The sequence below is a fragment of the Pecten maximus genome, chromosome 12, assembly GCF_902652985.1.
Source record: "Pecten maximus chromosome 12, xPecMax1.1, whole genome shotgun sequence".
In the NCBI taxonomy this organism is placed as follows: domain Eukaryota; kingdom Metazoa; phylum Mollusca; class Bivalvia; order Pectinida; family Pectinidae; genus Pecten; species Pecten maximus.
The window spans coordinates 7,490,862-7,505,598 of NC_047026.1; the positions used below are offsets into that span (position 1 = coordinate 7,490,862).

Genomic DNA, 14,737 nt, shown 5'->3' on the forward strand with positions numbered 1-14,737 from the left:
CAAATTAAACATCCACCTATAGGTAATATATGAGTATGTTGTGATTAATTTCTCTGATATATAAAAATAAATAAAAATATAACAATGAAATCATCAATTCTTTTTCATATTAACAAACATTACGTTAATCAAACATGTTTCAGAAATCAGCAGTATTTTACCTCACAGCAGTTTTGAGGGGGAAGGGATATGGTTAGGGGTAGGGTTTGGGGTAGGTTAGGGGTAGGGATAGGGTTGGGGGTAGGTTAGGGGTAGGGATAGGGTTGGGGGTAGGTTAGGGGTAGGGATAGGGTTGGGGGTAGGTTAGGGGTAGGGATAGGGTTGGGGGTAGTTTAGGGGTAGGGATAGGGTTGGGGGTAGGTTAGGGGTAGGATAGGGTTGGGGGTAGGTTAGGGGTAGGGATAGGGTTGGGGGTAGGTTAGGGGTAGGGATAGGGTTGGGGGTAGGTTAGGGGTAGGGATAGGGTTGGGGGTAGGTTAGGGGTAGGAAAAGGGTTGGGGGTAGGTTAGGGGTAGGAAAAGGGTTGGGGTAGGTTAGGGGTAGGGATAGGGGTAGGAGGTAGGTTAGGGGTAGGAATAGGGTTGGGGGTAGGTTAGGGGTAGGAATAGGGTTGGGGGTAGGTTAGGGGTAGGCTAGGGGCAAAGGATTAAGATACCATCTCATGGCTTGGCTTGTTTTTTCGGATACAAAAGAGGAAAAATTAAGACAACTACAACAATGTTGTCAGTTATCGATTCCTGATGAAGAAAAATTTAACTTATTGGTTTGATGAAGAGGAAATGATATGAATACATTAAAGTGTCTGAGGACTTTTATACCTAGCGGTCTGTTACATCAAATTAAGGAGTGGTCAGTTCCGGTGCGACATGATTTGACCCATCGAAGTCGGTGGCCATGAAGTTTGAATTGTGACCAGACAGCGATCTGTACGATGGCACATAAAATTGGAATGTAAACAAGGAGATTGAAACAGCCTTGCCGGTACTGTTCCGGGCTGTTCTGTCCAGCTTCGTCCACCTGTAGGGACACGATTTTATCACTAGTCTGGAAAATGTCATGACCTGGAACATAGAAATGAGTCAAATTAAGATTTTTTTTTTCTCAAATCTTTTTTAAATACCGATATTACTTCATGATTTCAGTGTAACCAGTAGAGGGATAAAACACATTTTTGTTCCACTTACCTGTTTGTATAGATAGTAGCCAAATCCCAACGAGAGGAGCGAGGGTCTGACCCGGTTTGGATAACAGTGCAGTACTCCCGAAGATCAGGGCCGAGACGGCTTTTTTCCGGTTGTGAATGACGTAGTCTTCGTCTACAAGGTCACTGATCACCAAGTTCAGCAGTTTACACGTACCCTCTGTAAACACGCGGTTGCTGGGGAAGAGAAATCGTAAAAATTACGGCATAAATTTGTGTTCATAAACTGAACGCCTTCATAATTAGGCTGAAGAGGACAATCCGATTCATAGCGATCTGACAACTTATGTTATGAACCCCAGATTTCTGAGCTTCAACATGAAGACTTTTGGCGCTGACTTACCTGGCTATGAAGAGACAGAGCAGCCACATATTGTTAGGCCCCATAAAGAACATGAAGAGGCTGAGAGCAAGTTTGATTGAGAACAGAAGTTGTATCACTGCATAGACGCCATATCGCTTACACAGCTCCAGGAAAAACAGGTTATTCACGTGGGGCGCCAGGAAAGATATACCTGGAAAAAAATACAGGAAACATATGTACATGTATGAAGTCTACATTCAATACACATCAGTGCATCGGATTAGCCTGAAATATTAATTTTCATAAAATTATTGCATATATACAATGTGACATCATGATCAACGTGTACAGAACCCATATTCAATTCATGTCAGCAGTCTTAGGGCTATTCCGTTAAAATATCTACCTGACCCCAGGAATCCAAAACAAATCACCTCTATACATGGTTGGATTTCTTTCCTATAAGTTGTAGTAATTAATTTAATAAGTTTTATGGGTGGTACCCCTTAATAAAACCTGTATTATATTTTGGGAGAAGTCGTTTATAAGTTGGAAAAACTTGCTGACTAATCCCTTTGTCATTATTATATGTCAATAAAATATGTTTAAACTAAAAAAAAATAAAACCTGTAGTCCTGAGGTGGGATAGAGGGTTTTACTGGAATAGCACTTAAAGGAAAGAGTTCAAGTGCTCTTTTTATATCTCTGTGGAGGAAGAGAACATCCCAACCTTTTAAACTTTAAATGGAAATATAATTATTACATTTTAACCAGTGAAATATCAAAAATCATTTATTCTACTAAAGTGATATTTTTACTAGTATCTTCAGTTATACGAAATATATTTCATGAGTAGGGCTAATATTTTAGATTTTTATTTTTTGAGTACATAACCTGTGGGACCAATATTTTGATATTTTTCACTTGTGCTATGCACTCATGAAAAATATCAAAATATTAGCCCCACTCGTGAAATATATTTGGTATTACTGAAGACACTATTAGATATCCTCTATCTATCATAATTTTCATTTTTACAAATGTCATCTACTGGTATTTTTATTTTGGAAGGATGACTTCTGACTCTGACTTTAGATATAAATCAAAATAAAATTGCCTTATAATTATCATTCATTTTAAGTTTCTGTAAAAAAAAATCACAAAAAATATAGATAAGTATACAAAATCATCTCTTTTCTAGGAATCAAACTTATTGTATACATCAGAAAGGTCTCTAACTAAAGTCATCAAATTTGTTTCTGCAACGTTGACGATATTTTCTTCAAAAGATTTCTCCAAAACCTTAAATTTCCATTGTTGGAATATAACAAATGATCACATCAATTTTACCATGAAAATAAACATTTAAGGATTATAAAAAAATGTTATTACAAAATGTATTGTATATATAAGAAAAGAATGTGACTCTCTCTAACCTAAAGGCTTATATTTATATGTAAATACAGTAGATATTGATTCTATCTTAGATAAGATGATGGTTGAGGTACATTGAACATATGCAGTTTTATTTTCAATTAATGACTTACCAATCAAGAATGATCCAAAGCTTGAACTCACAGAGTTTCCTAATAAATTTTCCAGAAATAATGGAAAAAAGTTGCTATTGAAATGACAGTGAAAAACCTGAAAATAAACAAATCGGTGATTGTGATATACGAAGTAACGTAATAAGTGTTGGTGAGAGACCAAAACAACAGTGTTAGTGACAATTAATGTTCCTTACTTCACCTGTAGATGCCCATTCATGTGCAGTGCAGAAAAAATATTCCATCACTGGTCCTTCAGGCAAGTTTGGGTCCAAAAGTATTGGCCGAAAGGTGAAAAGTAGTGGTCAAATTTAAATGAATAAGTGATATCTAAAGTTACTCTCAGGAAAAGGTTAAAAAATATGAGAAATTCTGCACTTGCCTATCTAGCAACTAGTCACCAATATTTACTTGCCCACAGGCCAAATCTACCAGCCCGGGCCATTGGGCAAAGGTTTTTTTCTTGCCCTGATTTGTCAACTTCTTACTCTTTTTTTTTCAGGGATCAACTCACCTTTTTTAAGAACAAATTGTATCCCATATCAATTTCTTGAACAAGGCTTTCAAATACTTTTATTATTTTAAATTTGCATAACACATTCCTTGTCTCAACATTTTCAGACTGACCAACTATTCAAAGATGTTTGAAAAAATTGAAATGCATGCATCCCAATCACAAAATACAAATAGTTTTGATCAAGATACCTATAAAAGTAAACAACATCCTTTTTTAATGACTGTTAGCTGAATATTAAAAATGAATACCACAAATGTTATTTAACTGAATTTAACTGCATGCAGTGATCCAGACATTTTTAGGAAGAAGATCCCAAGCTGTGACACCAAAGTGGCAATGCCAAGATTGTTTTTATTTAAAATGAGGACAAAGAAAATGTAAAAAAAAATGTTACCTGGATAAGATTCATAATTGTAAACCAAATGAAGTTGTACTGCTTCCCAAGCTGTGACACAAAAGTCCCAATGCCAGGTTTTACCGACGGACCCACAGGGTCATCATACTCGTCTGATCTGAAAACATAAACTCAAATAATAACTGGAACTGTCGCCAGGATGGCTGACTAATACCCCCGCAATCTGCACGAGTCAATGGTGAATTGGAACTCTTAATTAGAGGCTAATATGTGTGTGAAGTTTCATTGGAATCAGCCCATCGGTTTAGGAGGAGTTGTTGGGACAACATGTGTCTACAGACAGACGGACGGACGACCTGATTCCAGTATACTTCTTTGCGGGGGTATAACAACTTCGTTGTGGGGGTATAAAAAATATGGTAATCACACAATTAACGATGGTCATCCTTATATCAATTACGGCATAAATATTTAGAATAGATATCACAAATGGATGGTCGAAACATTTTGAAAACATTCTACCCTCTACTTCTTTATCCAGATTATCAAAAAATGGCTCATCTTATAATTCAAATATGATTCCTAATTGTTGAAGGTTTGTAAGGTCTTTATAGCAAGTGAATTTTATTTTAATTTGTTGAAACTTGCATAATGACCTATGTGTAAATGAGATACAGATGTAGCATATATGTTACCATCGTGAGAATTTCTAAAACTAAAATTTCAAATTAAAATCAAGTTCACTTCAATGTTTAATATATATACTGCTAACAGGATAAAGTGTCATTTCAACAACCAACCTGTTACTCCAAGAGTCATCATATGAGAAAGATTTCTTCAAAGTCCTTTTTCTTTCTTGCTTCATTAGATTTGCAGCCACAACAAAACCAACGAAAGCAAAAACAGCCAGACAGGAACAAAATATTCTAAACGAATGAAGATTTTCTTTACTCCAAACAGAATAGGAAAAAAAAACAGAAGCCGAGCCAAATGCACTAAACAGAGAACTCATTGTATTGAGCTTTGTACGTTCCTTGGCCGACACAGCTAAATCCGCTAACAGCGACGAATGATGCAAATCCACCAGGGTGAGGAATCCGTCATACAGACACAGACAAACGACAAACTGGAGTCCAGGAAAACCCCAGGGGAACCAAAACAAAATAAACGAAACAGCCAGTAAAGGCCCGTTATACATCAGAGCATTCAGACGATTCGTTACTATTTCTAAGGCACTGTTCGAGTTTTCGGAATTCTTCTTTGATGGAGATAGGTACTGTTTATCACTCAGCCATCCAAAAAGTGGGTCATTGAAAGAGTTCCATATCAGAAATATGGTTTCTCCTATCCAAAACGACATCTTGTCAATTTTGTAAACAGAAACAAACAAATCCACATGGTAGAGGAGGAATATGTTGTGTAGAACAGTTTGGAAGAAAGCCATGGCTCCGTAGTAGAATTCCACTCTGCCTTTGAGACGACATCGCAGGGACATCATAATGCTGGATAGGGTCACGGTACTTGTGATTTTAATCTGGAAATTTGACGATGTTTCTTTTTTAAATCGAAGTTTAAATGTTAATATAAAGCAACATTTTTTTCTTCAAAATGTCTGGAATATGGCAGCTTTAACGTTATTAGTCAATATTCTTTATGGCGTTACGTTGTTACAGAGATCAGCATCATTTCCAGAGTTTTCTATCAACCTTGTCTTCTCGTCTTCAGCACCAAGGTACAGATGTATAGTGATAAAACATGTTGATATCTGGATTCAATTTCACTATTTTTACTTCAATATCTACTGTACTTTAGACATCCTAAAATGTATACCAGGTAGAGATTTTGTTAAAAGCCTTCTGCTTCTCCTTCAAACTAGGATGGAATCTTTCACAAGCATCATTTTATTGCTCTGAACATTATACATTTGATTCGGTGTGGGTTTTCAGACAATTATTCAACTATGGACGAAGGTACAGGATTGACAAACCTGAAAAAGAAAACAGAAAAATGAATTGTTGTCAGAATTGGAAGATTCATGCTCTTGACTATATTCAATTGATATGAAGACTTTCTACATGTGTTCAGTTTAGCTGCTAACATAGTTGGAGGTGTCTGTGGACCTGTGTATGAGCCCTGTGTTAAGTTTGTTTATTTTTGTTTAAAGCCCTGTTAACAGCCAGGGTCATTTAAGGACATGCCAGGTTTTGGAGGTGGAGGAAAGCCGGAGTACCCTGAGAAAAGCAAACACCTTAACCCCTTGGCTACTGTGCCCCCACCCCCTTTGTTAAGGATAGTTGATAGTTTTGTGTGGGAGTCCTGTGTTGAGGATAGTCCTAAGGTTAAGGATAGTCTTTAGTTTTGCATAGTTATGCAGTTAGACAGGTCTTAGAGTATGATAAGACTTGGTGGTGCATTTAAAAGTTGAATCTAGGGTATGATAAATGTATAATGGGGCATGCGCATTGTCTTGAACAATAACTTTGAGTATAATCACTACAGATTAACAGTTCGTTTGTTATCTAATTAAAGTTATTCCAGTACTAAATATATGATATCTATAGATAAACAACATCCAGGGCATCCAGTAGACCCTTGAGAGTATGTTTTTGACTCTCCAAATTGAGATCTGACTCTTGGGTTTGAAGGGACATGTCTATTTGACATATGTTTTGACCCTTCAGATTTCTGAGAAAAGGTGATTTGAATTGCTAAAGTCAAGGATCAACTGGATGCCCTGACATCACAAATCAGTTAAAAGATTAGGACAAATGCCATCACTAAATAATTTTTAAAAGCAAAACAAAGGGGGTTAAAGTGGAAAGTCTTAATTCATCGCCTTTCTGCTTTAAATAATGACCCTACAGAGGTAAAGAAACAATAAACATGGCGACGAAATTGTGAATGGTGTCTGCAGATCAACGCTTACATTATTATTAGATATTGTATCCATCATTATATTCTGTTCAAACGCTATTCTCCCCTAAATATATGAAAATGCACTTCCCAATGAACAACTGAGATTATTTAAATAAAATATTTAATCACTCGCTATCCATTTTGTTTGAAGAGAACTGTGCGAATTTACGTAATGTTTACCAAGCTGTCAGTAGGACGATGATCAGCCTACTTATGTCATGACTGTTACTCAGTATGTTCAAGCTATACTTTCTTGTGATAAGAATCCGACTCATTGTAAACATGGCCATTGGGATTGAACAATCAATTCCAAATAAGATTATCATATCACTAACAGCTTACCATTTACAATTTCATAAACAATCTACCAGCTGTTCATGTTATCAGCGTAATCACAAACCGGAAATCCACGCCGGATGTAAAATATAGTTTTCTAAAACAACGACACGGACAGTTTAGGTGACGGACAAATGGCGGATCAAGAGAAAGTTACGATGGCCGATATCAGCCGTCACGTTACTCGCATTTATGTGATGCGAGTAACCTGACATAGTAAAAATCACATGACAGGTTACTAGCATGTGATGCGAGTAACCCGACATAGTAAAAATCACATGACAGGTTACTAGCATGTGATGCGAGTAACCTGACATAGTAAAAATCACATGACAGGTTACTAGCATGTGATGCGAGTAACCCGACATAGTAAAAATCACATGACAGGTGGCTTTGTACAGTATGGTACATATGGTTCCAATTGACTATTTTAGTCTATTTGTGTTGCATACAAAATCTCTCGTCCAATGTCACTCAAGTGTATAATATTGGTCAATTTCTCTTATTTCCTCAATTCTATTTGGTGAATAAAACCATTTCCCCCAATTTAGATTTTAGGGCATTTTTTTTCTATCACATAAATATACCAATCTACAGGAAAAATTTAAAAAAATCTGTTGCAATTAGTCTGTGGTCAAATAATGAATTGACAAGACTACACGAGCTCCATTGTAAAACCATTTTCTACAGTCGCCATGATAACCTCTTTTGAAAGGTCTAGTAAAACTACACTCTGGAATGTTAATGGGTTTTGTAAGTGTACAGTCATCTCATTCGCGACTGTGTACAGTTACTCGCATCACATGCTAGTAACCTGTCATGTGATTTTTACTATGTCAGGTTACTCGTATCACATGCTAGTAACCTGTCATGTGATTTTTACTATGTCAGGTTACTCGCATCACATAAATGCGAGTAACGTGACGGCTGATATCGGCCATCGTAGAAAGTGTTTTTTTTTTAAACTTTTGTTAAGAAAATTACCATTTACATTTAAAGATGCTTCGTCGAAATAATTCAGTACAATGCAAAAAATAAATAGATAAATAAATAAAATAAAGAAATAAATGTAGACTACACCGCGGAACATTAGGCTTATATACTGTACTGTATCTGTCTGAAGTCCCGTTTTTTAAAGTAAGTTTTAAAACGGTTTGGTACTACATAAATATCAGAGCATTGTCGGATTAAAGGTGAAAAATATTGACAAAAATATGTGAAATAGCTTGTGCTTTCATATCTACTTTTACTTCTATTAACCGTGACAACCATTTCTGATATTACGTGGAGGGGGATCTCTTAAAATGAAAAACGGTAAATTCGATGCAGGATGTTTTTCTTCTTCATTAACAAATGCTTTGGCTACATATGGATATTAACTTATTATGAGTTTCTCCATTTTCAATTAATAGCAGAACTTTTAAATAATTCTCACTAGATCTATTTCTCCTACGTAAAAAGCGATTCCCCCATGGTCAAGCGATTCCCCCATGGTCAAGCGATTCCCCAATGGTCAAGCGATTCCCCCATGGTCAAGCGATTCCCCCATGGTCAAGGGATTCCCCAATAGTCAAGGGATTCCCCTATGGTCAAGCGATTCCCCCATGGTCAAGCGATCCACCATGGTCAAGCGATTCACCATGGTCAAGGGATTCCCTAATGGTCAAGCGATTCCCCATGGTCAAGCGATTCCCCCATGGTCAAGCGATTCCCCATGGTCAAGCGATTCCCCCATGGTCAAGCGATTCACCATGGTCAAGCGATTCCCCCATGGTCAAGGGATTTCCCAATGGTCAAGCGATTCCCCATGGTCAAGCGATTCCCCCATGGTCAAGCGATTCACCATGGTCAAGCGATTCCCCCATGGTTTTATAGTTTTATGGTTTAGCCGTAATTGGGTAATTCTCAATTTCTACAAAAAAGTAAGGAAATAGCGGCCATATTGCATGAAATCATTGCGCATGCGCGTTTCACAGATAAACAGCTAAGTTACATTACGGTCGGATAAGTTTTACTTAAAAAAATATAGCAACGAATTAAAAAATAAAAATTTAAAATAAAAAAAAAAAAATGTACCTGTGAACACTTTAATGAGACAGGTGTGGTATTCAGGGAGATCTCGTAATTATCCTTGATGTAAGGACAGATAACAGTCTTTAGGGATAATTTGTCATGTTTGTTGTTTTGACATGTAATTAACCTTAGATCATTTATAACTCGGATCACTTCCCAGGGATTTCCCTCCTGGTGATTATGTACTATAGTAACGACGATGACCAGCTGTTTTGTAAAGATATATTTGTTAAATCAAACACCTGTTATGGTGTTATTGCTTGTTCCTGGATCATGAAACGTTCTAAGTCTAAAATCATCTTAGGTTTTGACTAAGCTAATCAGGGAATCATGAAAAGTGACGCCATATGTGATTGTTTAAGTATCTTTTATGACTCTAATCATGGTAGTATACTGATCAAGAACAACAAAAAACATCAAAACCATAATTCAAACTCGAAATTAAAAAGATGCTCCGGAAGAGTAAGCGTCTTCTGCTTCATTGAACACCGTCCGTACAAATCTAGGTCACGGCGACACCGTCCATACAAATCTGGGTCACGGCGACACCGTCCATACAAATCTAGGTCACGGCGACACCGTCCATACAAATCTGGGTTACGGCGACACCGTCCATACAAATCTAGGTCACGGCGACACCGTCCATACAAATCTGGGTCACGGCGACACCGTCCATACAAATCTAGGTCACGGCGAAACCGTCCATACAAATCTAGGTCACGGCGACACCGTCCATACAAATCTAGGTCACGGCGACACCGAGATCGAGGTAAGCATCTGATGTTGAAGGGCCTGTAGTGTCCTTGTTACGTTGTAAGTAAAGATCGAGGTAAGTGTCTGATGTTGAAGGGCCTGTAGTGTCCTTGTTACGTTTTAAGTAAAGATCGAGGTAAGTGTCTGATGTTGAAGGGTCTGTAGTGTCCTTGTTATGTTGTAAGTAAAGTTCGAGGTAAGCGTCTGATGTTGAAGGGTCTGTAGTGTCCTTGTTACGTTGTTAGTAAAGATCGAGGTAAGCGTCTGATGTTGAAGGGTCTGTAGTGTCCTTGTTACGTTGTTAGTAAAGGTCGAGGTAAGCGTCTGATGTTTAAGTGTCTGTAGTGTCCTTGTTACGTTGTAAGTAAAGATCGAGGTAAGCGTCTGATGTTGAAGTGTCTGTAGTGTCCTTGTTACGTTGTAAGTAAAGATCGAGGTAAGCGTCTGATGTTGAAGTGTCTGTAGTGTCCTTGTTACGTTGTAAGTAAAGATCGAGGTAAGTGTCTGATGTTGAAGGGTCTGTAGTGTCCTTGATTTCAAGTTCTACAAAGCATCATTCGGTTGACATATACTGTAATCGGTTATTATTTAGTACACTCAATTTTAAGCGCAGTTCGGAATTTTAATAGATAGGCGCATTGATGAATTGGCGCGCCAAAATTATTATATATAGAAACAGTTTATAAAAAGTGCAATAATTCAGCATAATACTACTAGCACGAAAACCGCTGAAATAAGCTGACCGTTAAAATATGTACTTTTACAATAATCAGCAATGTAAGAAAATGAAAACAAGTTAGCCAAAAGAGGGGTCAACTATATACATATAACATAAATTTATTTATATAGCACTATAACTGATACCTATATTGTACTATTATTCCACACTTATGAATCCGTATCAAACTTACGCGCTTACAGCTATTCAATGTTTGAATGATCGAGATACGTTTTGTTATGACGTCCGATTAAAACGTCACCGATGTCTCACAAAACGAACCTAGCTATCACATATAATTTACAAACCGTACAGTTTCCGCGGCGTTACAACGTCACCTTATTTGGTTTTATTTCTAAACACTGCAACATTTGGCGTTGCGCCATCCCATTTGGAGTATGACAAATTATTCCCTTTCCTTTCAACAAGTCGGTCATGGTATTATGAATATGCGAACTTCTGGTGATGATTTTAAAAAATATATTTTTATACGTCAAGCATGCAATGCAAGTGACCTCTCTCAGGTATAATTCCGAGTTAAAGTTAAAGTACAGTACATCTTTCAAGTTTTTTTTTTTTTTTTTTTTTTTAAATATCCCCGATAAACATATAACTACTAGGTTTACATTCAAATTTCGATTCCAACAATATGGAGGCCTTTCTCGGGGAATGTGTATTTTTTCTGATTTTACTGAGTATATATTATATAGGCCGACCAGTACAGAAAGAGCTCCGTCGTACGGCCTGTGATCAAAGTGTTTACAATGATTCTAGCGTCTCGCTGTCCGCTTGTATAATAATGATAGATATTTGTGTTTTAAAACAGATAATGGCATTCTTTAATCAGACAACAGAATCATTTTGCACCAGAAAAAGTCACATCAGTATAAGTTTGTTGAGTGAAAGTCAATCCATTTTAACTTTGTTACACAGATTTAAGTAATACTTCCATTGTAACTAAACAATTTTTGCAATGTTTTATAGTTTTGCTGTATAAATTAGTATAATGTATCTAGATATTGTCATGAATTTGTATAATGTATCTTGATATTGTCATGAATTTGTATAATGTATCTAGATATTGTCATGAATTTGTATAATGTATCTAGATATTGTCATGAATTTGTATAATGTATCTAGAACATAAAAATTAACATTAAACATACCAAACTTTTTCAGATATCAGACCTTATCAAAAATATGTATTCCGCTTATTTTATAAAGTCAGTGATTTACATTGGGCTCTTTGAATGTCATAAATTTGTTTTGTGTATTAGATAATGTCATGAATTTATATAATGTATCTAGATATTGTCATGAATTTGTATAATGTATCTTGATATTGTCATGAATTTGTATAATGTATCTAGATATCGTCATGAATTTGTATAATGTATCTAGATATTGTCATGAATTTGTATAATGTATCTTGAAATTGTCATGAATTTGTATAATGTATCTTGATATTGTCATGAATTTGTATAATGTATCTTGAAATTGTCATGAATTTGTATAATGTATCTAGATATCGTCATAAATTTGTATAATGTATCTAGATATTTTCATGAATTTGTATATTGTATCTAGATATTGTCATGAATTTGTATCATGTATCTAGATATTGTCATGAATTTGTATAATGTATCTTGATATTGTCATGAATTTGTATAATGTATCTAGATATTGTCATGAATTTGTATAATATATCTAGATATTGTCATGAATTTGTATAATGTATCTTGATATTGTCATGAATTTGTATAATGTATCTTGATATTGTCATGAATTTGTATAATGTATCTTGATAATGTCATGAATTTGTATAATATATCTAGATATTGTCATGAATTTGTATTATGTATCTAGATATTGTCATGAATTTGTATTATGTATCTAGATATTGTCATGAATTTGTATAATGTATCTAGATATCGTCATGAATTTGTATAATGTATCTTGATATTGTCATGAATTTGTATAATGTATCTAGATATTGTCATGAATTAGTATAATGTATCTTGATATCGTCATGAATTTGTATAATGTATCTAGATATTGTCATGAATTTGTATAATGTATCTAGATATTGTCATGAATTTGTATAATGTATCTAGATACTGTCATGAATTTTTATAATGTATCTTGATATTGTCATGAATTAGTATAATGTATCTAGATATCGTCATGAATTTGTATAATGTATCTAGATACTGTCATGAATTTGTATAATGTATCTAGATATCGTCATGAATTTGTATAATGTATCTAGATACTGTCATGAATTTTTATAATGTATCTTGATATTGTCATGAATTAGTATAATGTATCTAGATATCGTCATGAATTTGTATAATGTGTCTAGATATTGTCATGAATTTGTATTATGTATCTAGATATCGTCATGAATTTGTATAATGTATCTAGATATTGTCATGAATTTGTATAATGTATCTAGATATTGTCATGAATTTGTATAATGTATCTTGATATTGTCATGAATTTGTATTATGTATCTAAATAATGTCATGAATTTGTATAATGTATCTAGATATTGTCATGAATTTGTATAATGCATCTAGATATTGTCATGAATTTGTATAATGCATCTAGATATTGTCATGAATTTGTATAATGCATCTAGATATTGTCATGAACTGAATACACTTAAGGATAACATTTACTCATAGTTTACGCAGTAAATATTTGAACCACAACTTTTACAATATATATCTATGTATATTAACTTGAAATTTTACAATCTTACATTTATTCAGACACAGAAAGTGTATGGTGTCCCTAGTGTGCGACAATTCTTGGAAGGATAAAACAATTGTATCCTTCAGTTTTATATTCATAATTTAACATATACTTATCTGTATCTGAATTGATATAAGAAAGGCCTGTTCACGTCTGTGTTTTTCCAATCGTTTGAATACACGCCATAATCATTTCCACAAAGCACATAAAATACACCAGTAAAATATCCTACTTGGTAGTATTATACCAAATTGGAAAAATCCTAAACACGAGATTAAGGAAAAAGTAAATACTTTGCCCAATTTTATCCCATAGGAAATCCGACTTTGCAATTAGTCTATGCCTTAAATTGACAAATTACATACCCAATATAAAAATGCATGTGTAACTGGAACGGAAAAACATAAACACGGCTCAAATTATAGAATTTCGTAGACGATGTAATACTATTACTCATAAACGTTTGAATAACAAGCATCTTCGTCATTACAAGGATTTGAATGAATTTAAAGCGTGTTTTCTTGACAACCACAAATTAGCCACTCACTGTCCATATTTTTATCTAAACCTTTCTGCAGAGACGATAAAAGTCACTTAAGCCTAAACTTTACACAATAGAATATTCAGATCCTTTATTTAGAGTTACACTCCAAAGGGTTTAGCACACATTTCCAACCAACGGTCCACAATATATGTCTATTTCAAACGGACTCTATCTGTTACATTCATGGTAATTTTGCATCGTAAGAGGTAGCTTGCTGTTTTATCTTTGCTGCTAACGCCATAACCCTTCCAGGAGGTAACCTGGTCATGAGTTGCTCTTGTATGGTTTCCGAATATTTACCTTATTTAAAAAAAGTACAGCTATTTAGGATATACAGAATTGAGTTAATATGGATACTTTTTTTTCAGGAACAAAGATAACAGACATTAAAATTTGACTGCAAATAAAAAAAAAAAAAAAACCCAAAAGAGAGAGAGAGAGAGAGAGAGAGAGAGAGAGAGAGAGAGAGAGAGAGAGCTTAAACACGTAAAATATAGATTTGCATGGGGATCCTTGAAAAAGTGCAAGGAAAATAAGGTGTGTCGGAAAGGAAACGCCATGAAGCAGAAGACGCTTATTCTCCTGAACTCCATGGTCTTATTCTCTCGGTACTGTTTTGTTTGGCGTTGTTTTAGTCTTCGTACATAGGAAAGTAGGCGTGCACAAGGCAGCAATGACCCAGGATAGTGAATCAGTCACGACAGAATATTGTAGGT

At 35.2% G+C, this 14,737-nt stretch overlaps 1 protein-coding gene across 1 annotated transcript; it reads right to left on the minus strand.

Moving 5' to 3' along the window:
• Positions 1-569: 569 nt before the first annotated feature.
• Positions 570-7,251, minus strand: LOC117338751 (transmembrane protein 180-like). The gene is made up of 7 exons (XM_033900068.1): positions 7,183-7,251; positions 4,725-5,911; positions 3,964-4,081; positions 3,053-3,149; positions 1,545-1,716; positions 1,185-1,378; positions 570-1,061 (listed from the first exon to the last, which is right to left on the minus strand). The coding sequence occupies exons 2-7, from the start codon at positions 5,420-5,422 to the stop codon at positions 835-837; spliced, it is 1,506 nt and encodes a 501-aa protein (XP_033755959.1). The 5' UTR covers positions 5,423-5,911; positions 7,183-7,251; the 3' UTR covers positions 570-834.
• Between the last annotated feature and the right edge of the window lie 7,486 nt (positions 7,252-14,737).